The following is a 23,580-nucleotide window of genomic DNA, read 5'->3' as shown; positions in this document are numbered from 1 at the left end:
CCAAGGGCTCAAGCATAGGCATGTGCAGAGAGGGGGGGCAGACCTCCAGCGGCATCGCCACTCCCCAGAGGTGTCCATAGTGCTGATACTTCAGGAGTAAAGGGGCTGGGTGGGCCTTTGCTCTGGCTACCACCAGTCCCCAACCCAACACTTACCTGTGTTAGGAAAGGGCTGTGCAGGGCAGGAAAAGCCTTCGTGAACCAATGTGAGATCAACTGAGAAGGCAGGAAAAGGCCCATTCCAAGCCCTCGGAGGGTCCCACTGTATTTACAGAAACAGGTGAGGTACAAATCACTGTGAAGGCCCAGGGCCGCACAAGCTTATGCAGGCAGTGGAAATGCTGTGCTAAAAATCGCATCCTCTAGCAAAATACCTCCAACAGAGTTGGACCCAAATGGTTTGCTATAGCAGCTTTTCAAACATGCATATGCAACTCATCTACAGCATAGCTCACACCATGCAAGCATTCTTATTTCACCACTCTGCCGCCAAGAAGCACTAAATCTTAGGCAGTGTAAAAGCTGCCGGGGCTGTGCAGGGTCTCAGCAGCAGCTCTCCTGTGGCACGCATGTCCTCCCCTGCCATCACTACAAACACAGCCTCTGTTCCTAGCCAGCAAAAGAACATGGTGCCAGGCAAACACGCTTGGTCTGGCTTTCAGCATTAAAGCGGCAACTGCTGGTTTTCCAGAGGGACAAAAAGGAACAAGACATACTTTAACTTGGAACAAACTTTTTTAAAATTTATTTTATAGATCACAACCACCTGAGTGATCTTTGAATGCTGGTCACGAGAGAGAGATCACACCACCTCCTTTGCACAAACTGAAGTAAACCCTCTTCCAGTCTTGGCAGTCTCCTTCATGTGGAGCACAAGCAATGGAGAAAGAGAAAACTGCCTGGAGCTCCCTGCTCCCTTGGAAGCAGAGGGCAATGAAATCAGATGCAGTTTGATGCTGCTACAGGGCCAGAAGACAAATGAACCAGGCCCTCGTGCCCTGCTTAGCCACACTTCACACCCCCTCACAATGTGGGTGCTATTAGTGTTGTAGCTGCCTATAGTTCCTCCCTCTCCAGGAGAGTGCTGGTATTTAGGCACATAGCTTGGAAGGGGATGTCTGACCTCCCCGCTTCCACCCACGCTCAGGCCACTGCAGTCTCTAAGGCAAAGTACCCTCATCTCCACATTCCTCACTTCTCCCGTGCCACTTAATGCTTTTGGCTTGCTGGTGCTGGCATCAGGAGATGCGCTCTCCTCCCGCCCCGAGCCTGCTGTCCCTCAGTCAGCTGAAAGCCTACCTCGAATCACCAGGTGAACTGGAATGACCTCCACACAGGTGCCACAGAGCGAGAAACAGGAACAACCCGCTAAGGAGGGACAGAAACTTTTCAGTCTCCCTCTAATTAAAGTCCTTCATTGGAGGAGGAAGCCCTCAAAGAAACCGAGGCTGACCGCACCTGCTGGGGAGAGCAACGATTCGCTGAGGATGCCACCTCCTCCCTCAAAATGCTACTATGCTCCCACAGCTCCCCACAAGCCAGCAGAGGATAACTCCTGTCCTCATGGGAGCCAAGCGAGGAGGCAGGGTTAGAAGAAGAGAGATCAAAATACACAGGGAATTGATCATTTGCAAAACCCAGGGTTTAAAAAAAACCACATTATAACAATAAAGCTAATTCTTAGACCGTCCTTGAAGGGCCTTCCTAGAAAAGCCAGAATTTGTCATTAAAAAAAAAAAATACACTTAAAAAAAAAAAAGTAAGTTAGAAAAATTGCCACATACTTCCAAACCTGAAAGCACCTCTGTAGGTTTGGTACCAATTCATCATTGCCCTCTTCGGCCAACAGGGGAGAAGACAAATCCTACCTCTGCCATGGCAAAGCTTGGCCAGTGAGTTCCAAAAAAAGATTTGGGAAATCTTGGAGTAAACCAAATCAAGGGGAGGTCATGTCTGCCTGGTGTCTCTCTTGCAAAGGTATAGTACCACCTGTGACCTCTGTCCGTCAAGGTGAGAAGGCTTTCTCTGGCTCAAGGGACGGACCGAGTGTTCCTGCACTGTATTCTTAATACTGTCAATTGAGCTGCCGCAGCCTTGAGAGGCGGGTTAGATTTGCTCCAATGTGCACTGAACAAACAATAGGAAAAGCAACATGATGGGAAGGGGAACAGGATGGGCGAATGCTAGCCCACTGAATTCTGACTCTAGAATCTTAAGTGCTATCAACATATTTGACAAGTATTTAGTATAGGATTCCTCAACTTAACATAAAGAACTGCTTTCCAGTTTGTTTCCCTGTTAGATTTCCAACCAATGATCTTTCTCACATCTTCAAACTTCAGTCACTATCACATCAAATTAAACCCACTTAGAAACAGTTTAAGATGGAGGGAATCCAGAAGCATATTTGGCATGGGGCCACAGTGGTGAGGAAACAATGCCCTATGGAGCCATCCTAAGCAATGTGTTTTAACCTTTGCAAGTCTGAAATTTCAGGCATTTGATAACCCCTGGATCTGAGACAGCAAATAGGAAGAGAGCAGCAAGTCCTGCGGGCAGAATGGGGTGAGGGAGGAGGGAGGCAGCTAACTGGCTCTTTGCAGTTCTATCCAGACTCCCCTCTCATCTTCATGCACACAAAATATAATAAAAACTAATAAGAATAAAAACTAAGCCCATGATGTACAAAAATGTGTCGATAGGGGGAGGAGGAAGGTGTCAGTTACTCAGTTCTGTGTGTCTTACCACCTTCATTAGCTTATAAATTATGCTCCTCTCCATCACTTCCTTCAGGGAGGAGGGACGAATCTTCTGCAGCCAATCAGCTGGGATGGGTTTTGGTTTAAGCTGCTCTGGATCTTTTGGATAAGAAATGAAGGGAAGGGGAGGAATTCCTCAGAGGGAGGAGGAGTAAGAAATTCAGCAGCCACTGGCAGGAGTCACACAGGCTCCCTGAGACTTCACTTTATGGCGCTGACCCCCACGTCGCCGGCCTCCTCCTCCAACTTTTGACTGAAAAACAAGAAGATACACTTCAGTGCGCAGCAATTTCTGAATCAGAGTATGAGCACAGCAGGAGTTCAGATGGATTACACACACGTTCAGACAGCTGGAGGGCAGTTGTGACTGATCAGCTTCCTACCACTGCAGGAAGGAGATGAGGCAGACAGACACACCATGAGGGAAGGAGGAGAGACAGACACACCATGAAGTTCAGCTTTTCAAGCTAGGGAGGACCTGATTTCCCAATTTTCACTCCCATGAGAATCAGCGGGTGCCATGGGCTCAGCATCTGAAAAAAATCGAGGCCTCGGACTCCCTTGGCTTTGTGGAGAATGGAAGGAGAGCCCCCCACCCCCCTACCAGGGCTCTCTTGCTAACCTGGCTCTGTTCCCAGCCTCAGGCCAGCAAGCCCACCGTTCTCTTTTAAAGCAGCCAAATACCTTATTGCCCTCACGGATGTGGGGCTCTTCATCCAGTGCAGGCTGAGGGGATGCAGCAAAGAGAGAGAGGCAGAGGTAAGCAAGAACAGAAGCACAACAAACTCTCAGAGGGAGGGACAAAACAAAGAGCAAGCTGGGAGCACTACTTACAACCAGTGACGCTACAACAAGACCAGGAGGAGATGGGGGATCAGTAAGAAGCTGCAGGCATATGCAAAGGGAGAGAATCCCTGCCAGAGGGCCCTCTTTCAGCAGCCAGCCTGGCTCAAGAGGGCGAGATTTGACCAATGACAACTAAGATAGCTAAAATTAAGAAGGGGAACACTGACCATGCCTCTTGACAGAATCAATTCCTGAACCTTTTGCTTACTATATAAGTACAGTAAAAGAAGATCCATGTAATAAAGCTGATAAATAGCTCCCCAAGCCTGCAGTTAGAAGTAAGTTTCCATTCCTTTCAGGCCAGAAAGGCTAGGTCTCCTTCTTGGACAAGCTGAGCTGAGAAGACCTAACCAGCAAAACATAATAATTTTCTCTTGAAAGAGATAAGCCTTTCCTCCTCCTTGGATATCTCCATCTTCCCTCCTTGACAAAGCAGACGACCTGTGTCTGATACTACTACTTAGGTTGTAATTCCTCTGGTGTGCGGATGTTCTACCTCTCATTCAGGCAGCAGAAACCCATTCTGTGACTGGTTGTTAGATGCTTCACTAGTTCAGCTACTGGCTATACGGAGACGCTTCTTCACCGTGATCACAGTCAAGTGGTGAAACAGGTTGCTCAGGGAGGTTGTGCAGTCTTCCTCCTTGGAGGTTGTCAAGACATGACTGGATAAAACCCTGAGCAACCTCGTCTGACCTCACAGCTAATCCTACTTAGAACAGGAGGTTAGACTAGACACTTCCTGAAGTCCAACCCGAATTGTCCCAGGACCCTGAGCTGCCAGCTGCAGAAAGTTCAGCCCTGAGGAGTCATCCATTCATCAGAGAATTCTGATTTCTGCTAACAGACTACTTATAATTCTATTTGTTTCTGTTGCACGTTGAGTCCCAAGGTGAGTTCAAAGGTATGAGGGGATAATGCTTGTGCTTTAGAGTACCCTACCTTCCTCCAACAGATGAAACCAGGATGCAAACAGCGAGGACAGACATGATGTTTTCCTCACTTACCAGTGGTTGCAGGACAGCAGGTGTCAGTGGCGCTGCGGCTGTTGAGGGGGCCTCATCCCCAACTGGTGGGCCTCCAGCTGCTGAGCCCACTGGGGGAACACTGTCTTCTCGTTTTGTAACAGCTCCCTTCTTGGTTGACTGCATCTTGATCTGCTGTGGCTTGGAGTTCATTGGCGAGTTATTGGTGGTCTGGAGTAACTGCAAATTACAAAGGGAGAGGCCAAAATCAGCATGAAAATAGCTAGGCCAACATGGCAAGGTTCAATGCTGCTTTTTAACAAAAAGCTTTGTGAGAACTGATACCAATGGCCATTGGGAGAAGAATGCAGCAGCAGCTGTTCAAAGAAATCTAGGCCTCTGAGCTGCCCTCAAAAACCCTTGGAGGGTAGAAAGGGCCACTCAGCTGAGGTGACATTCAGCCCCCCACAACATGACTCAAAGGGACCAGCTACAAGCTGTCAAAAAGAGACCAAGCCATAAGAACCAGAGGCATCTGGATCACTCCCCACCCTCACGTTCCTTCACGGACATCAGCTAACACCCACACACAACAAAGCACATTGGCCATCTGCAGCTTATGTCAGGGGTGACATCTGTGATTGAAGGATGGCCTCTTCCCCCAATTTTCCAGAGCTATCCAGATTCTCCTGCTGGCTTCTCAGCACCAAAAGTAGCTAATGGGCAAAAAAAAGTCAGACTCCTCGGCCTTTACCTTAGTGATGGTACCCACAGCTTTGGTGCGGCCTTCACGGAAGACCAGACGCTGGTCTATATGCAAATATTCCGGTGTTTTGATGAAGCGAAAGTGCACTGTGGCTTTGTCCCCCGTCCGCAGGCAGTCCTTGTCCATGCTGAGAATCGTGGCCGTCTGACGGATGCTGCCACAATGCACTGTGAATGTAATGCACAAAGGCTTTCAACAGCCGATGCCATTAGTGGAATAAGCTTCAGACAAACATCTAAGGCAGCTCTTGCTACCCTACAGCTACCAGCGCTGAGTTTGGAATGTAAAAATCTACTGCGTACTGAAGACTATACAGGGCACATGGCTGCCTTTGTTCAGTCGTCAAAAAGAAAAAAACATACAGGCTAGAAGAGTTGCCTTTGAATGGAGACTTTCCTGAAGCATCCTCAACAGAGTCCTACATGTCAAGCAGCCAGGCTAGAGGGCAGACCTAAAATGAGTCTCTCAGTCAGCATTTGAAGCTGAAGAATCTTTGCACCATGGAGATCTGGCTCAGGCAGGCTCCGAGTACACCTGGAGTCACACACCTGATTAAGGAAAACCTTGAATATATTGAAGTCAACTATGGTGATTGTGACTGCTCTATTGAATGCCACTGGGTTAAAGTCAAAGGGGTCATCTCCAAGCAGGACCTCACAGTGGGTATCTGCTATCGACCTCCTAACCACGATGACGATGCCGACGAAGCGATATTTGGGGCACTAAAGCAAGCTTCTGGCCAACAGAACCTGGTCCTGATGGGTGACTTCAACTACCCAGACATCTGCTGGAAGAACGATATGGCAGCTTGCATGTCATCCACCAAGTTCCTGGAATGTATAGAGGACTGTTTCCTGATACAAATGTTAGATGTGCCAACCAGGAATGAGGCACTGCTGCACTTGCTGTTCACAAACCGAGAAAGCCTGCTTTGTAATATCTTGGTTAGTGATAGCCTTGGCTGCAATGACCACAATATTGTAGAGTTCAGGATCCTGCTGAGTGTGCTGAAGGTCAGCCCTAAGACAAGGGTTCTGGATTTTAGAAAAGCAAACTTCAGTTCACTCAGGGCTCAGTTGGGAGTGATTCGATGGGAAGCTTCCATGGAAGACAAAGGAGCTAGTGAGTGCTGGGAGTTCTTCAAGAACTCTCTATTGGAAGCACAAAGCCAATTTATCCCCTACAAAGGAAAGGGAAGTAAGCAGAGCAAGAGGCCCCCATGGTTCAATCATGACTTCCTGGGTCTACTCAAATCCAAAAGGGAAGCATACCAGAGATGGAGAAGTGGAGGATTATCCATCAAGAGCTACAAGGGCATTGCCAGAGCATGCAGAGATGCAGTTAGAAAAGCAAAAGCCCAACTCGAATTGAAACTGGCCGTAGAAGTCAAAAATAACAAGAAAGGTTTCTTCAGACACGTCAACCATAAGCAGAAAAAGAAGGAAAACATAGGCCCACTGTTAAACAGAACAGGAGAGTCAATCACCAATGATGCTGAAAAGGCAGAGGTCCTGAACACCTTCTTCACCTCGGTCTTTACCAGCACTGTAGGGTCCCAGGCTTTGGGAATGAAATTGCCAGTTGATGCAAACACCGACCCACCATCAGTGAAGGAAGAGTTAGTTCATTAATTACTACAGGAGCTTGACCCCTACAAATCAATGGGCCCTGACGCCATCCACCTGAGGGTGTTGAGAGCGCTGGCTGACATCATTGCAAGGCCACTCTCCATAATCTTCGAGAAGTCACGGAGAACGGGGAGTGTCCCAGAGGACTGGAGGAAGGCAAATGTTACCCCTATCTACAAGAAAGGCTTGAGGGAGGATCCGGGTAACTATAGGCCCATCAGCCTTACTTCAACCTGTAGGAAAGTTATGGAACAAATCCTCCTGGCGGCCATCACAAGTCAAATGAGGCACGTGATTGGGAAACACCAACATGGCTTCACTAAAGGCAGATCGTGCTTGACAAACCTGGTGGCCTTCTATGACAAAGTGGCTTGCCTGGTTGACATGGGGCGGGCAGTGGACATTGTCTACCTGGGCTTCTCCAAGGCCTTTGATACAGTCCTCCACAGTCTCCTCCTGGAGAAATCAATCATTGTGGCCTAGACAAGTGGTTTGTGCAGTGGGTGGGGAACTGGCTGACAGGCTGCACCCAAAGGGTGGTGATTAATGGCTCCTTATCCAAGTGGCAACCTGTCACAAGTGGAGTCCCCCAGGGATCAATATTGGGCCCAATGTTATTCAATATCTTCATAAGCGATCTGGATAACGGCATCAAGTGTAGCCTGATGAAGTTTGCGGATGACACCAAATTGAGTGGGGAAGTAGACACTCCAGAGGGAGAGCCGCTCTGCAGGGAGATCTGGATAGGCTGGAGGAGTGGGCCAGCAAGAACCTTATGAAGTTCAACAAGGAGAAGTGCAAGGTCATGCACCTGGGAAAACATAATCTGGGAGTGCAGCACAGACCGGGATCCACCTGGCTGGAGAGCAGCTCTGTGGAAAGGGACCTGGGGGTCCTGGTGGACAGGAAGCTCAACATGAGCGAACAGTGTGCTGCTGCGGCCAAGCAGGCCAACAGGATGCTGGGTTGCATCAAAAAGGGCACTGCCAGCAGAGAGAAAGAAGTCATTATCCCACTCTACTCAGCGCTTGTCAGGCCACACCTGGAGTACTGTGTAGAGTTTGGTCCCCGCTATACAAAAAGGATGTGGACAGGCTGGAAGGGGTCCAGAGAAGGGCCACCAAGATGATCAGAGGACTGGGAAGCTGCCATACGAGGATAGGCTGGGAGAACTGGGTTTGTTCAGCCTTGAGAAAAGGCGGCTTAGAGGGGATCTCATCAGCATGTACCAGTACTTAAGGGGTAGCTACAAAGAAGATGGAGACTCCCTTTTTACAAGGAGTCACATGGAGAGGACAAGGGGAAATGGACACAAGTTGCTCTTGGGAAGATTCTGACTGGACATGAGAGGAAAATTTTTCACAGTGAGGACAGTCAACCAGTGGAATAATCTCCCCAGGGAACTGGTTGACCTGGCCACGTTGGACACCTTCAAGAGTCTTCTGGACAGGGTACTGGGCCATCTCATCCAGACTGTGCTCTTCCTAAAAAGGTTGGACTAGATGATCCCTGAGGTCCCTTCCAACCTGTGATTCTGTGACCTTCTTTTTACCTACAGCTTTTGCCACTCCCTGTCAGCTCCCTCCCCTCTCTCTAATGCATTGCTGGGAAAGGTCAAACCAGGAACCATAGCTTATATTCAGGCTGACCGAGCCATCAGGAGAATCTCACGCTAGAGCTGATACAAACTGTTACCACGGGGAAACAAAGACAAACCAACACTGAGACACATACCCATGGCCTGATATCGTGGGCTGATGGTGGTGGGGTGATGGAGCACCAGAATCTCTGCTTCAAACTCCCATGAAGCTTGTGGATTCAGGCGGGGTGACACCATTACCATGCCTTTCCGGATGGAAGAACGCTTGATCTGAAAAGCAGAGACACAAAAAACCTTAGCATGATTCTCCAGGGAAGAAACTTGCTTCTCTGTCTGACTGCATCCAGAAGGATCCTATGGTATTTCACAGCTATTAAGTCATGCTCACCAAAAGGCAAAGCCAGAGCTGTTTAGCAGCATGTAACAATGTTATGGATTACAAAAATCAAAAAGGCTGCAGCTGAAGTTTCTAAGGAAGCTTTAGTTAGAGTGTTGGGAATGCTGGACACTGACACAAAAGTTTTAACTCACTGATCCTTTATAAGCAAAACATAAATCCTGGTTGCACATTACCTCAGCATATGATCTCTCCAAAACCATGACGTCTGTTATCACAAAATGATAAGGCTGAACACATTAAGATTGGTATAGCTTAAACTATAACCCCTTAAAATCAGTACAGCTTCTATTGACAGAAGCCACTAATGCAGCTGCAGCACAAGAGGAGACTTTTCTTGCAATGCCTCCGGTTTGTCACACATCTCCAACACTATCCCTTATTACCTTGGGTGTTGCTGCTGCTACTACCTGGCAGCTCTCAGGTGGAGCAACCAGGACTTAGGACCCACAGAGGTTCTGTGGGATTCTAACGTGCTGTGAAATGAGGCATCTGAGGTTTGCAGAAGCAGTCTGATTGCAGCTGAACTCCAAGAGCACTCTAAAATTAGGAGGATTGTTCCTGTTCTGGCAGTCTAGAGCAGATCACCTCACCTTTTTCAAAGCAAAGGAGGCAGTCTGGCCTCCCCGCACTTCTTTGACAGGCATTCTCTTGCGGTGGATGGACTTGACAGCAATAGGTAGGAAGTTGCCAAGAGGATCTGGCCCCAGCAGGAGGGTGTCATTTAGCTTGATTAGGCCTCTCAGCGTTGTCCCAGACACAACTGTTCCTACGCCCTATGCCAAAAAAACAACAACAAAAAAACCCAGTAATTGGGGTTACTCGACCACGGTAGCAGAAGAGCTCTAGAACTCCTCTCTCTAGGGAAGATGCCTCTTCAACCTGAAAGGAGGAGCGGAAAATTATTCCAAATACCAGGCCCCTTACCGGGACAGAGTAAGTGTCATCTATCTGGAATTCTGCTGGCTCTTCTTCCCTGTAACTGGTCCGTGGAGACAAGAGATTAAGAAACATCTTCAGCAAATCCAGGTTCTCCCCCGTCACATTTGAAATCTGGAAAATTGGGCACATCCTGCAAAGCAAAATTGATGAAAATGGAGTTAGTTCACCTCCCTGCCTGGAGTTCCACATGTAGGGAGACATCCAAAATCTTGGGACTGAATTCAATACACATTGCTAGGAAGGGAGAGCCTGGCAAGCAGTCAGATGTGCAACACCCCATATTTGAAAACCTGCAACATTGCCTCTGCCTTCTAATGACATTCAGGAATAGGTGTAAGGTTCCAGGACTGAAGGAAGCCGAATACCCTGCCATCTTCCACAGACTGCCCAGAAGCAGCCTCTCATTTCTGTCTCAGAGAGGGGAACACAAGCAGGTCAATCTCAGAATCAACACATTCTGATGGAATTAACACACCACATGGCAGATGCAACCTTCACACATCTAGACAATGGGACTCTCTTTCTGAATCTTCTCACCCAGTCTCCAAATAGGATCGAAAGAGAAATGACTCTCCTCTACTCCCGTTACCTCTCTGAGCTGAAGTTGGAGGCTGTTACAATGACATCATCCTTGCTCTGAACCAGCACGGGAATCTTCCTGCACCCTGGGGACTTCAGCAGTCGCTGTAACAGCTTCAGGGTTTCTTAAAGGGTGAAATGAATATTGTTAGGGCAGCATCTCCCGTCTTTACAAACCGCTTTTGTGGGGTCTCTCCCCGAAGGGAGACTGGTGCTCTTGCCACAAATAGACAGGAGGAGATGGCTAAAGGTGCGTGAGTGAGACTGAGTTTGCTGCAGCCCAGGTGAGACTTAGGGGCCATTCTATTTTCCATTTCATGCCAGCTAGCCCGCTGCCAAGCAACACCATACATGAACAGACATACATGTTTGCATCTGCTAGTGCAATGCTGTGAAGTAGGCATTTTATGGCTATTAAGTAGCTTTAAGCAGTGACAAGGTTATTTCCTCTTCCTGTAACGGATTTTTCATATTGAATTCAATGAAACCCAGCAGCAGTCAGGAATTGAAATATTTGAGAATATGTGAATTAGAAATCAATTTGACCAAACAAACCTCAACTCACTTTTTCCCTGGCAATCAACCTGCCCAAGAAGGTTAGAGAGGCATGAAAGAGGTAAAGATCACTGTCACAGACTAGAAGAGTGTAGGTAGACCAGATTCAGAAGTAAATATTTTGGGACAAATCTCATGTCTCCCGACTTTGATCTTTTGCCTCTTTTTAATTTATTTTCTACGCCTCATACCTATCAGCCAGCAGGGGCATTAGCTGATGCACTAGCATCAGCCTCCTGCAAAGTGCGTTACAATAAATGGGGGGGGGGGGGGGGGAAGCTAGTAAGGGCTTAAAAGAGCAAATCATTTATATTCTGCGATTGTCATCCAATTAGATGTTTTTTGTGATCAAATGATTGCCTATGGGGAAAGTACTGTTTTGGATACAGAAACACAAACATCTAATCATGCCATCTGCTCTTCACAGATCACTTAAGCCAAATCTTGTGTCTATTTAATTTAAACAGAACATGACACAGGAGTGGCTTCTCCCAAGAGCAGCTCTTCTCTCCTCACCCCAAGCCAAACATTCTCCTTCCTTCCCAGTTATCTATGGTCAGGCCTTACATTTATTTGCCAAACATCTATTAGAGAGACATTTAGATTATCTTCTGATCACATGCATCTGTTGACCTGAAACATATTTAGGATTTTTAGAATAATGAACTAACCACAGACAGTACGGGGAACATTCACTTTCATGATTCTTAGGACTGATTATCTAAAAAAACAATTGCTCCAATTAACCACAGCATGTTCCTGAAGGTGTGAGAAACGCATCAAGAGAATTTTGAAGGTGAGAGCTGGTCACAGCCTGAAAAAATGTCAAGCATAGGTTAAAGGGACACTGCTGGGGTTAGAGGTGCTGCTTTAACTGCTGCTGAGCAAAAAAGTCGCTAGCCCCTACTGCTCACTGCCATCCCCGCTTGTGTCTAGTCCAGTCCTGCTACCTTAGCTCACATATGCAGCTGCTTTGAACCATGGTTTACTAAGTGTTGGTTGGTTGCTCAAGATGGAGGAAGGAGCTGCTGTAGTTAGGACAGCATATCTGAGAAGTGCCCAGGTGAGCAAGATGTAACAAGCTGCTGCCCCTTCACCTAATGGCTGCCAGAGAACAAGTCTGATCACAGCTTAAGATAAGACTCAAACTGTGGGCAAGGAGGAAAGCAGCTCTCAAGAGAACTTCCAGACTTCCCCTCCAGGTTTAAATATCCAGAGAGAAAGGAGAGGCAGAACCCCAACTGCATGCTTCTCCCCTTGGAGATCAATTAAGGAAAATCCTGTAGCAAAAACTTTTGGGTTGCCCAGCTGAGTCCCCCAGTTCAGGCAATTTTGAAATTGTGACTACAAGTGAACTGCCTGCAAAATGGGCAAGGGAAAAGCATAGATTTCTGGAAGGTGTTTAAGATGCAGTCAAAATCAGATAAAGCAGCTCTCCTCCAGCAGTAATTCCTCAACCCAAGCAGAGGAGAACAGCACATACAGAGGTAAGTAAAAGCCCTGAAGAGAGCTTGTAAGACTCACCTTGCAGAATGTTGGCAGGACACATGTCGATCTTGGTCACTACAACAAAGACAGGAACGTTAAGTGCAAGCGCCAGGCCCAAGTGCTCCTTGGTCATTCCAACAATCCCAGCGTTACTGCCAACCTACACCAGGGATACAAGATATGGTGATGTAAACATTCCTCCTGCAGTGAGCTGCATTACAGAGAAGGTCTTGTGTCAGACGTGCAGTAGGCTGTGATTAGGTCGTAGTTGCATCATTGGGGCTCTATGAGCAGACCCAGCTCATTTCAAATGCTGTTGGACACTGGCTAAGGACTCATTGTTCCTCAATTTTAGCAAGGTGTTCTTGAGTTTAGAAATCTTTCCATTTTCAAGAACCATACTCCTGGGCCTGTCTGCAACTGACAGTCCTGGAACACTTGCCTTAGAGCCCTGGCTAGATATCCACAGTGGCTGCTGCTCTCCACCTCTGGGAGATGCTGCCTCCCTCCACAACCCCACAGGGACTTTGCAATAGGAAAGAAGTTGTGGCTGTTAAAGCTGTGAACAGCCCTGCGCCTGCTGGTACTGTACGTTTTTCTTGCTACCTACCATAAGCATGCAGAAGTCAGGTAAATGGCCGGTCATGCCAAAGACGGTGGTTTTCAGGTACTTCTCGTGACCAGCCAGGTCAATGAAAGTAATGACCTTGGTGGATTTCTCACAGATCTTTGTCCATTCCAAGCTGCCACCGTGGCTGTCAGGCTTGTTCACCACGTTGCCTTCACTGTCAAAGCCCAGAATGTCATTGCCCACACTGCTGGTGCGGCCCGACTCAATCTCGTGCTTATGGCGGAAAAGCTTTTGCCGAGCAAAGCCTCGGCCATTGTCTAGTTCGCCATGCGTCAAGACACCTAGCAACGTGCTCTTTCCTGCATCCACATTGCCAACCACTGCTACCCTGGAGGGGAAAGGAAAAAGGGACCTGGTAAAATCTGATACCTCAAGAAAAAAACGATCATTCAAAAAAACCCCCAGACACCACTGCTCCTACAAATAACTAGCTTTTTCTCCCTAACCTTCAAACAGAGATTCAAAAGTGTTAGACCTTCACAAGCAGAGCAGAGATTCTTTCACAGTTATTAGTTAACAGTGGAGATCCCGGACTCTGGGGACTAGGATGTGGAAGACTGTGGAAACATGTCACTGGTGTCCAGAACATGGTCAGCTGAACCCGATATTGCTTGATGCCACATAGAATATTTCTCTTCCAATCCCTCATCTCTGCAATTCAACATGTGGCAATTCAAAAGAAAGATTAAATCTCAACTTGGTCTAGAATACCTCTGCTTTTCTCATACTCCTCATGCTGCAATAGCACCAGGTGCCAGGGAGAGCATAGAAATTCAGAAATTTAAATTACTGTTCCCAGAACAGGAAAAGCTCAAACAACAATGAAATGTTTTAGGGGAAAACCCTCTCCTACAGCAACTTCCTTCCTTGCCTCTGTTAAAGGCAGCTATTACAACTGTTGGCAAATGTTGGAAATCCATTCCATCCAGGTCTGGGCAGACTCTCAAGTCATCTTACACAAGCTATTATATGTCCATTAAAAGGTGACTTGGATCACCACAGACTTGGAATAGAACTGAACCCTTAGTCAAAAGTATTGTATTCCAGCAGCGTGCGTACATGCACACACATACGTGCACACGTGACTTCCTAGTGGGATTCCAGCCACAAAAGATCCCCAAGCTGTGAAGCTGTCACCCAGACAGCAATAGCCCCCAGCTAAACACAGGCAAACCTCCACAAACATTTTGTTCACAAAAGAGACAGCAACAACAACAAAAAGGTGATTTCATTAGCAAGGAGGGGTCAAGCTCAAGTCCCTTTGTTGGGTAGCTACAACACCCAGACTCAAATCAGCGTTGCTGGCTCAGCATCATGGACTGCTCACACAGTAAAAATGCAGCTGGGCTACTGACTAACCCTGTCTCCACCCGGCTCCTCACCTGACCTCCAGGAAGTCGTTGTCACCCACACGTTTCCGAACAAGGTAGTCGCGCACCTTGCCCCCTGCCTCCTGGTGCTCCCGCAGGAGGATCACATCTGCCTCAATCTGCTCTGCCATGCTCTTCAACGTGGCATAGGATGCTTCCATGTCTGCCTCGCTCAGACCATATTCAGTCCCATCTAGTATGATGTTGAAGAGACAAAGGACAGTCAGTGAGCACCACCTTGCAACAGTTAGCAGCAGTGTCATTCTGCCTGGGACTTTCACACCAGTCGCGATTTATATGTGGACTGGGGAAGTCAGACATGTAAAGAGAATAAGCAGCCTTTGCCCAAAATAAAAAAGGATGGTCTTCACTCTAAGTCTTAGAAGATATTAGATAAGCACCATTTTTCACCTAGAGGGGTTTTCTTCACAATTTCTACAAGCAAATACTTAGGGATTGGCAAGAAAGACACATTTCTGTCTCATCCCCTTACTGAAGGTGATGAGTGAAGGTGATTTGCGTGCAGTTTCCTTCAGTCAGATAAAACATCTCCTCTCCCATTGCAATAAAGGGGAAAGCATTAACAAAAGGAAAGCTCTGACTGAAATATCACCACAATTAACCAGTGAACGTGGGACCAATTTAAACAATCAGCTTATTTTATAAAACCACATCCCAAGAGCAAATTTTCTGCAAGTCTGGCCTGCACAGCAATTTCTTTAGCCCCCACGTAGTCCAGTTAAAACAATGTTTTTGGCATGTCTCACTGCTTTCATCCCAGCACTTGAAAGAAATGCTGACAGCACATGAGGCCAGAAAAAGCCAAGGAGGTATTGCTGCCTCTGAACAGCCCACCCAAGCAAAGAGCTGACAGTCAGAGCAAGCCAGTGGCAACCATCTAGACAGTTTCAAGCCACCACAGCTCTCAGCTTCTCTCCTAACCCAGATACTGTGAGGCTGCACAGATTTCAGGCCAGAATCTCCTCTGTGGGTAAAAATTAAAACAAAGAAACCAATCAACAAAGGTGCAGAGACACATTACACCTGGATGACCAAAGCTATTGCTGTGTGTGCATTCATAAGCACGGCTGACTCATCAGCTGGTAAGCCATAACTGCAGTTTGCATGAACTAATCAGCATTTTAACTACTGCACAGCTCTACGACAAGTAGAGTTGCTGCGTGACTTCCAGCCTAGCTCATAAGCTGGCTGAGCAGCTGTTGAGACGGTGGGGAAAACAAAAAGTACCACGGCTGGTGTCTTGGATCATAGAATAATGAGAAGCAGGGGACAGGAGAGGCTAAGAGCCAAGAGAAGACATGAAGGCTCACTACTGATGAAGTGGTACACCTGCCAGTCTTCACTCGCTCGCAGTCAGCTGGGTTGGGTATCCTTGATGATCAAAATCATAGATACTCAAAGTGAATAAGAAGGAGGGACAGTGGCAGGGATGTCAAGATTTATTTTCAGCTGGCTATTTTTTCCAACTTACAGAAAAGATCCCCATGTGCCTTGACTACGCAGTAATCCAGAATGAAGTCAGAAGCTCATATTTTAAGAAAGAAATGCCTGCTTTTAAGTACATCATTGCAACAACCATCACTTAACACCCTCACAAGGTATCCTAGAAGAGAAAGCAGTTACTAGCCCTACGAGCTAGATCTCCCCTGCAGATGTGGTTATCCCAAACACCAAGGATTCAGACTACACATGGGAAGCTCACTTGGACACAAGAGCATTATGCCCATGATACTGGCTGCATGACAACTGGTCACCTAATCCTGGCTTCTCTTCTGTGTCGGCTGCTTCTCAGGATACCGAGAAAACCTAAAAAGCACACACTTCTGAGGTAACGCAACTCTCCCTCCATTATCTCAGCCAACCCTGGCACTGACGACATGGGTTTTATATTCTTCCTCAAACGTAGTAACTAGTAGAATGTCCGATCATAACAATTTGATATCCAGCAGATATCCGATATATTTGAAACATGCCTTTAGCCTTATGATAGCCATAGATAATTCTTTTTGTATTGAGAAATTTCAATTTCAAAGCAAGGACGTGTTCAATATTATTTTACCAGCATCAGATGCAAATATTCAGATTGTGAAAAAGAACAAAAAGGGAACCCATGCTAACTGCTAAAATCTGCAAAGGCAAATGACTGCAGTCACACCTGAATTAATGTGACAATGTGTCCCTTCACGCTGAGAACAGGAAAAGCTTTCTCTCCATAGTACAGACACACACTAACAAAGAAAGACAGCAGCATATATTTTGGCTATCTGAAGTATCTCCAATACATTCCTGTGGGGTAAAAATATTGTTATTTACAATGGAGAAGTGAACAAAACCAGACAGAACAAGACCTCTGTCAGACACTGAGGACATTTGTACTAAAACTGTTGTTATAATTTGAGATCCTTCGTCTTTTCCTGGTGTGCCCAGACAACTTATGCTTTATTTCCAAAAAGAACTTGTACGATTTTATACAAAAAAATATGTTTAGCTCCACTACATAAGACAGTTGCTGGCAGGAATAAAATAAAAGAATCTGTCCCACATGTTTGGCTATACTTTATGGAGGTTTCCAAGTTACTCCGGAGAAATAAGTACTACCTTCATCAGCAGCCCAGTGAGACGAACTATGTTTTTCTTATAATGTTTTTTGGTGTTTTCCTGAGGAAGCTACACTCACCTGATCCTTGACCAATGACATAGATGGTCTCCCCACATCCCTCATCAATTCTCTCTGACATCTGACGGAGCAAACTGTCGTACTGCTCTGAAGATGGACTCACCATCACCAGCTGGAAAAAAGATTTAAATATCCATTTGCAGACATCAAGCAAACAATTTCAAAACCAGCTTCAGTTATAAGGACAATCAATCTGTACGCTTTATTGAAAGAGAAGGGCTCTTTTTCAAGGACCACTTCCTGATGTGTTGTTTTTTTTTTTTTAAACCAGCTTTGCTGACAGCTATTTCCTTGTGACACCGTACAAGGTTATTTGTCTGACCTCAGAGTTCATTTATGTTGGAAGATATACTTCAAAGCAAGTAAGAATACCAAGCATCTCATTTTGAAGTAACAAATTATTAAAGGCCGCATTTAAGTGAACATCCAACTTCCACTTCTGCGTAATACATGTTTCTGAGCAAGGAAAACAGAAAGGGGAAGAGATATTTTCTCCAAAGAAATTCCTTAGCTGGGTACTCCACAGTCCCTGCTGCACAGAGTGCTACGGCTCCCCCAGAGTATGTATGACGGGACAGCCAGAGGAACCAGCCAGCCAGACCTCACTGCAGAGCACACCCAAGCATCAAAACCTAGAGCATCTCGTAAGTGTTTTGCATATTTGATCTCCCCCTTTGTTTTCTAATAGGGCAGAGGGGAAGGAGAGAACACAAATAAGCATTCTTTCCAAGCTCGTAACAAAACTTTAGGTACTTTACGCTACAGTGCTGAGAGGCAGACACACAAAGCAATTTGTACAAGCATATTTGGACATTTCACCAGTGGAGAGCTGCAGTTTTGCAAGCCCGCAGCTGTATTACCAACAAGCTTTGACTGCAGTTACTGCAAAAACCACAATTTCTTTTGCCCTTCCCTGAAGAGGCATCAAGAGAAGGAAAAAGTGGACAGAAACAAAGCGGAAAACGAGGACAACAAGACAGTGCTTCAGGAAGGATTTTTCTCAGAACAGAATAGTGTAGCACCATTTCTGGTAAAAACCCATGTCTCTCATACAGTACAGCTGAGGACACTCGCACAGAGCGGTCACAATGGTGGCGTGGCAGTGGCAGACCAAGGAGACCTTCATCACCCATTCAGGACCAACTGGCTACCTGCTCTCTGGTCACCTCCATGCTTACACATCTGTTGGCGGCCAAGCATGCTGGTACAGTCGCTCAATAGCTGTTGCAATCAAGATATGCATTTCTGTTAAAAAGGCACTTCTAGCAGGAGTTGTAAAGGCTATCACCTACCGATAGCCCTATGGGTAGGCACGCCTGTGCCATGCTACAACTCAATGAAATCCATACTTCCACTAGCCGTCCTTACATACACGTTCCAAAATCATGCCCAGAAAGATGTACTTCCCTTCACTATGCACTAAGACCAGTCTGAAATCTGTACTAGATTTGCCTAAAACGTATAGTTTAAAGCAGTTCACAATGATTACAGTCTTCAAGCCTGCCCAACATTCTTTGCTACCACAGCTTGAATTGCTACCACAGCTAACACAATGTACATTCAAGGAGGAACTACCTTTACCACATACATCAGCTGTGTAGTAGTAGAAGACCTTTATTAGAAATCTAAAGTGTTAGGGAACCCAAAACCCCACAAATAACACTTAAGCAGCTTTCAAAACTATAGTGATACATGCATCTGGAAAAGCTGAAGCACAGACAGCAAGTGCTGGTTAGAAGGTTTAAGGCAGCCTAAGCAATGCTTTCCTCAAATGTTAAGGGTCACACAGAGCATATGTATGTGTCTGTAAAAGCCAGACAGCTACGAGAGAGACAATCGCCTTCATGTGCCTACTTTAGATGCATGCCCTACCTAAGGCTTTGAACTACTTGGCATAGTCTGCAAAGGGTAGCAAAGCACTCTGCTCTGGAAGGCCACATAGTCTTTCTATTTCATGCTACAAAGGACTGAGTTTTGCCTTTATCAGTTGTTCTTTTGGTTTTCTTCTTAAAGGAGACCACTGGGTGTAAATGTATTGAGAGGGAAATCAGCAACAGTTCAGAGGCTCGATCGGGACATGAATGGAAGGCTGTGTGATGATGTGTAGGGCTTGTTTTGCCCATCGAGCACTTTCAGGAATTCCTGGAAGCACAGCAGACAGGCTCACTGTTCAGGCCAGTGCACCAGTAGAGGTCAGGGACTCAGGAAGATCTCTCAAACACACTGTTACACATATAAAGATCAATAAAATAACAGGCCACCAGCGCAGAGGTACACGAACTTCAGTTTCTTCAGGCCTCATCATCAGTTTAATTCTTCTGTGAGTTCAAATCCTTCAGCAGTGTGAGTGGGCAGGGTGTCGTCTAAAGTACCAGGGGACATTTCAGCTGAGCAGCTCACTGCAGCCTTTCTTCATGGTGCCAGGCAGGAGGGCTGGGGGCTCAAACAGCATGGTACCTGCACACATCAGCTTAAAACACTCTTCCCCCACCCTGCTGCTTTCACTACCATGCAAAGGTGCTGCTGAAGGGTCTTCCAGTGGTAGATAGCCTCCAAAGCCTACCCTGGGGCCAATGAAGCTTACAGCTGATATGATACAGAAGGACATCAAGAGAAGGATGTGTAGAACAAATAGCAGCTTTCATGGATCACACCTTCCAATGGCGTTCAGTATTTCTAATGGCTGCTTCTACAGCCCACAGCCCCCGGCCAGTTCTGCAGTTTACTAGGTCACTGTAAGACTTTACTTGCTGTTTTGAAGATCTCTTTAGCTAGTTTCCTGGACAGAGGGAGCCTGTTCTTTGCCATCTCCTTGGTCGGAAAGAGGCACTCCATCTTGGCCTCTCTGCTTTTTTTGCTTTTCACCTTTGAACAATCCCCTCCACGCTTGCACTACATATTCATGTTTTTCAGAGGTTTTCACAAAGCTAAAATTTTCACTTGTGTTCCTTCCACTTTGCCAGGCATTGAGCAGTTAACAGTAGGAGCCGCATGGGTCTAGCAACCTCAGATTTCCTATGGGGCAAAAAAGTAACAACCAGTTATTTTTTTTTATTATTCTCATGATAGCATGAGGAAATATAACTCACAGGTTTGAGGTGCCATCTCTAAAGTCCCTTCCCGATCTCTGGGGAGAGGTGGCTTCTCCCACCTTTCCTCTGATCAGTTTTGAGAAAACGTACACCAGAGGTGGGTAATGGCTACAGGTGTCTGAACTTACTCTAGGGGGACAAGTTGGACTGTGCCATTCTGCACTGCCCACAGCAAGCAAGAGGCCATAGCATTAATTAACAGCAAGGTCAAGACACCAGTGAGACTGAGCTGAGGTTATATCAGCACTACTATGGGCAGTCCTTACAAAAGACGCATTCCATATCCATGAGGCGGACAAACTATAAAGATTAAGGGCAAACCAAATACTATATGATATGTAGTGCTGCTCTTTATTGGAATAACACAGCCTGACATTTTGCATGGCTGGAAGGCTACCACCAGCCATTCGGAAGTTAGGGGAAAGGCACCTTCTGTAATGCCATATTTTGCTGTCTATTTCCTGTGGACATACATAGTTCAAGTACTATTAATGTTCTGCTGCCAGCTGATATAAGTACCGGCTTAATTAATACTACTACATATCACTTGCGTGACGTTTTTTGATCTGAAAGATGATTACTTCTGCAGTGTGTTAGTACCGAAGGGAAAACAAACACTTAAGATCGACATCCTAATGAATTTGTGCTGATGAACGGAACTGTTTGCTTGACCAGCTGACAAGGTGCACCTGATAACAGAATCCCAAAGTGTCCCCCTCTAAAAAGAGCACACTTTACAATGAACACACTGGGGGAGGACTGGGAGAAAAGTATGTAACACAGTGAGGGGGTGGGTCAGACCAGGACAGAAGTAGCGACTAGCAAACAAATTGACTGCGGTGGGAATCACCATTTTAAGCAGGAATTGGAGGGCAGCAATTCAGCTGGGAAGACAGAAAAGGTGGGGGGATTGGGGAGGGGGGCAGGTTAGCTACTGCGTTCTCACGGTATGGGATTGCTATTCCGAGCACGTAGCAGGAGACTAACTTGGAGGGATGGGGCAGAGCTTGTAGTCTTACCTCTCATCCAAGATGGGGATGAAAGAAAAGTCTAGGGAAAAGGTAGCAGGCGTATATACACTGCTGTACAGAACAGTAACTTGTAATAAAGGCCAAAAAAATGCTTACCTATCGCTTCCATAGTGCCTGCAGATTTCTAGGAATGGAAGACAGGCTATCAACACAAATGGAGGTTGTGGAAGAAAAACATTCCTTTCCCTTCGTCAGAGTTTTGGTCAGGTTCCTGGCTGTCAAGAATCAGTGACGCAGCCCTTGGCATCCTCCTGGGCCCTCTTCCACATCAGCCACGTCCAAGACATAGCACAGATCAATATTGGCATCCTGTATCAAAATCTTGTCCAGCTCATTATTGAGCCACCTGTTCGTGCCGTAGATACTGCAGGTTTGATTTCTGTTCTTTACTATCTTACAAGACATCTTCATAACATCCACTTTAATACAGTACCACATTGTAAAATATCCAGTCATCCCCTCAAAAACAAACGTTTCCACATCCACACACCACAATTCCTCTCTCCCCATTTCTCCACAAAGGGCAAGGAAATCCAGGATTTTGGAACAATTCCAGCTGGAAGCACGAAGAGGAGAGATGGCAGAAAAACAGGAGGAAACACCAGCTATGCTGACTTCTGAATCACATAATTACAAGCAGACCGAACCAAGTTTTCAGGAGACTTTAGAGTGGGAGATGGCATCACGACACATCAAATCCTTGGCAGCAAAAGGAATATGGTTAAAGAGATCAGCCAATTGGGAAAAAATTAGAAGATGGTGTGGAAAAGCAGCTGATGTAGTCTGTGGCGGGCTCTGGCACGCACATATTACTACAACGTACCCTCCTGCAAGATGGAAGTGAGGACCGATTCTGACAGAAATAAGACCACCCCACGGTTTTGACACTTGGATCCTAGAAAGGAACTGCACAAGCTGAAAAAAACCTTTCTGTGCTGACTTAACCCAGTTTGCAAGAGCAAAGCACCCTTGTCGCTGAGCCCTCGTGCTCAAAAGTTACAAGCTCCAACCTGCTTTTAAGATTGCAAAGAAAGCCCCATGAACTAGTACGACTGGCAGCAGAGATAAGTACAGAGGATAACTACAGCGCAGAGCAAAAACGTTAGCGAGACGTTAAAGCAGCTGTCAGCTTCAAACCCTGCGCTGACCCAGAGGATGCAACACCGGCTGCCGGCGCTTCCCCGGGGAAGCCGAGGAGGGGAGGGAGGGCGGACAAGGCTGCCAGCTTTCCCGGCCGGGGCACAGCTCCCTCTCAGCTCTTTGCAGGCCGACTTCACCGTGCTCCTGCTGGCCGCCGCCCCATAGTACAGGGGCTCTGCCAGAGCGCGGCCCCCCGCGCCCGGGGACGGGTGATGTTGGGGTCGGTGGCGGGGGGAAGACCCGGGATGACACCCCCCACCCGGGCTGAGGCAGGCGGCCCCTCCAGCCCCTCGCTCCCCTGAGGTGAGGGGAGCGGCGGGGAGGAGGGGGGGCTGGCCCCGGCCGGCGGGGTGATGATGGGCCCCGGCGGGGTGATGGCGCCCGCCGCCGCCGCCACCCGTCCCCCCGCCGGGCCTACCTTACTGGTGAGGTCAATCTCCGGCTCGCCATTGAGTGCCTCGCCGTCCTCGGCGTCGAAGGAGGCGCGGAGGGGACAGGCGGCCGACGGTACGCGAGGCCGCCCGCCCGGGGAGCCGGGCTCCGGGGCGAACATACAGGCCGGCACGGGGGAGCCCCCCACCGGGGATCGGCTCCGCTCCGCCGCCGCCATCTTCCCTGCCCCGGCCCTCCCCCTCCTCCTCCTCCCCTCGCCCGCCCCTCCGCCCCGGGAGGAGCGGCAGCCCCGCCCCCAGCCCGCCAAGGCGGTGCCAGCCAATTACGGGCGGAGGAGCGGGGCGATTAGCCTGTAGCCATGACGACGGCGGGAGGAGTAGTTGTTATTCATGAAGGGAGAGCCACGCCCCCGCGAAGAGCGCGAAGCCAATGGGAGAATCACTGCCAGCTCGACTCGTTTTCCATATATACACACACAACAGAGCCCGCTCGACGTGGCCGGTGCTTTCTACCCAATGGAAGAGTCGGTCCTCGTGACAAACAACCCTAAGGACCAATCGAATAAGAAGAGTCCAGGGATTGGGTGGGACTAAGCCGCTGCCATAAGATGAGCAGGGCCCGCCCCGGTGGGTGGGTACTCTCTCGGGCTAGCTAATGAGAAAGAGGGGATGTTTTTACGGATAGTAGCGTAAGCCAATGGA

The 23,580-nt window shown here is 47.4% G+C and overlaps 1 protein-coding gene across 1 annotated transcript; it reads right to left on the bottom strand.

Moving 5' to 3' along the window:
* Positions 1–715: 715 nt before the first annotated feature.
* On the bottom strand, positions 716–23,120 carry GTPBP1 (GTP binding protein 1). Its single transcript, XM_075077411.1, has 12 exons — positions 22,905–23,120; positions 17,224–17,335; positions 14,538–14,718; positions 13,135–13,483; positions 12,561–12,684; positions 10,492–10,606; positions 9,888–10,032; positions 9,554–9,736; positions 8,698–8,833; positions 5,324–5,502; positions 4,612–4,809; positions 716–3,011 (listed from the first exon to the last, which is right to left on the bottom strand). The coding sequence occupies exons 1-12, from the start codon at positions 23,094–23,096 to the stop codon at positions 2,919–2,921; spliced, it is 2,007 nt and encodes a 668-aa protein (XP_074933512.1). The 5' UTR covers positions 23,097–23,120; the 3' UTR covers positions 716–2,918.
* Between the last annotated feature and the right edge of the window lie 460 nt (positions 23,121–23,580).

The sequence above is a fragment of the Phalacrocorax aristotelis genome, chromosome 1, assembly GCF_949628215.1.
Source record: "Phalacrocorax aristotelis chromosome 1, bGulAri2.1, whole genome shotgun sequence".
NCBI lineage: Eukaryota > Metazoa > Chordata > Aves > Suliformes > Phalacrocoracidae > Phalacrocorax > Phalacrocorax aristotelis.
Note: the sequence above shows the minus strand (reverse complement) of the source record. Positions and strands in the feature narration are given on the sequence as shown.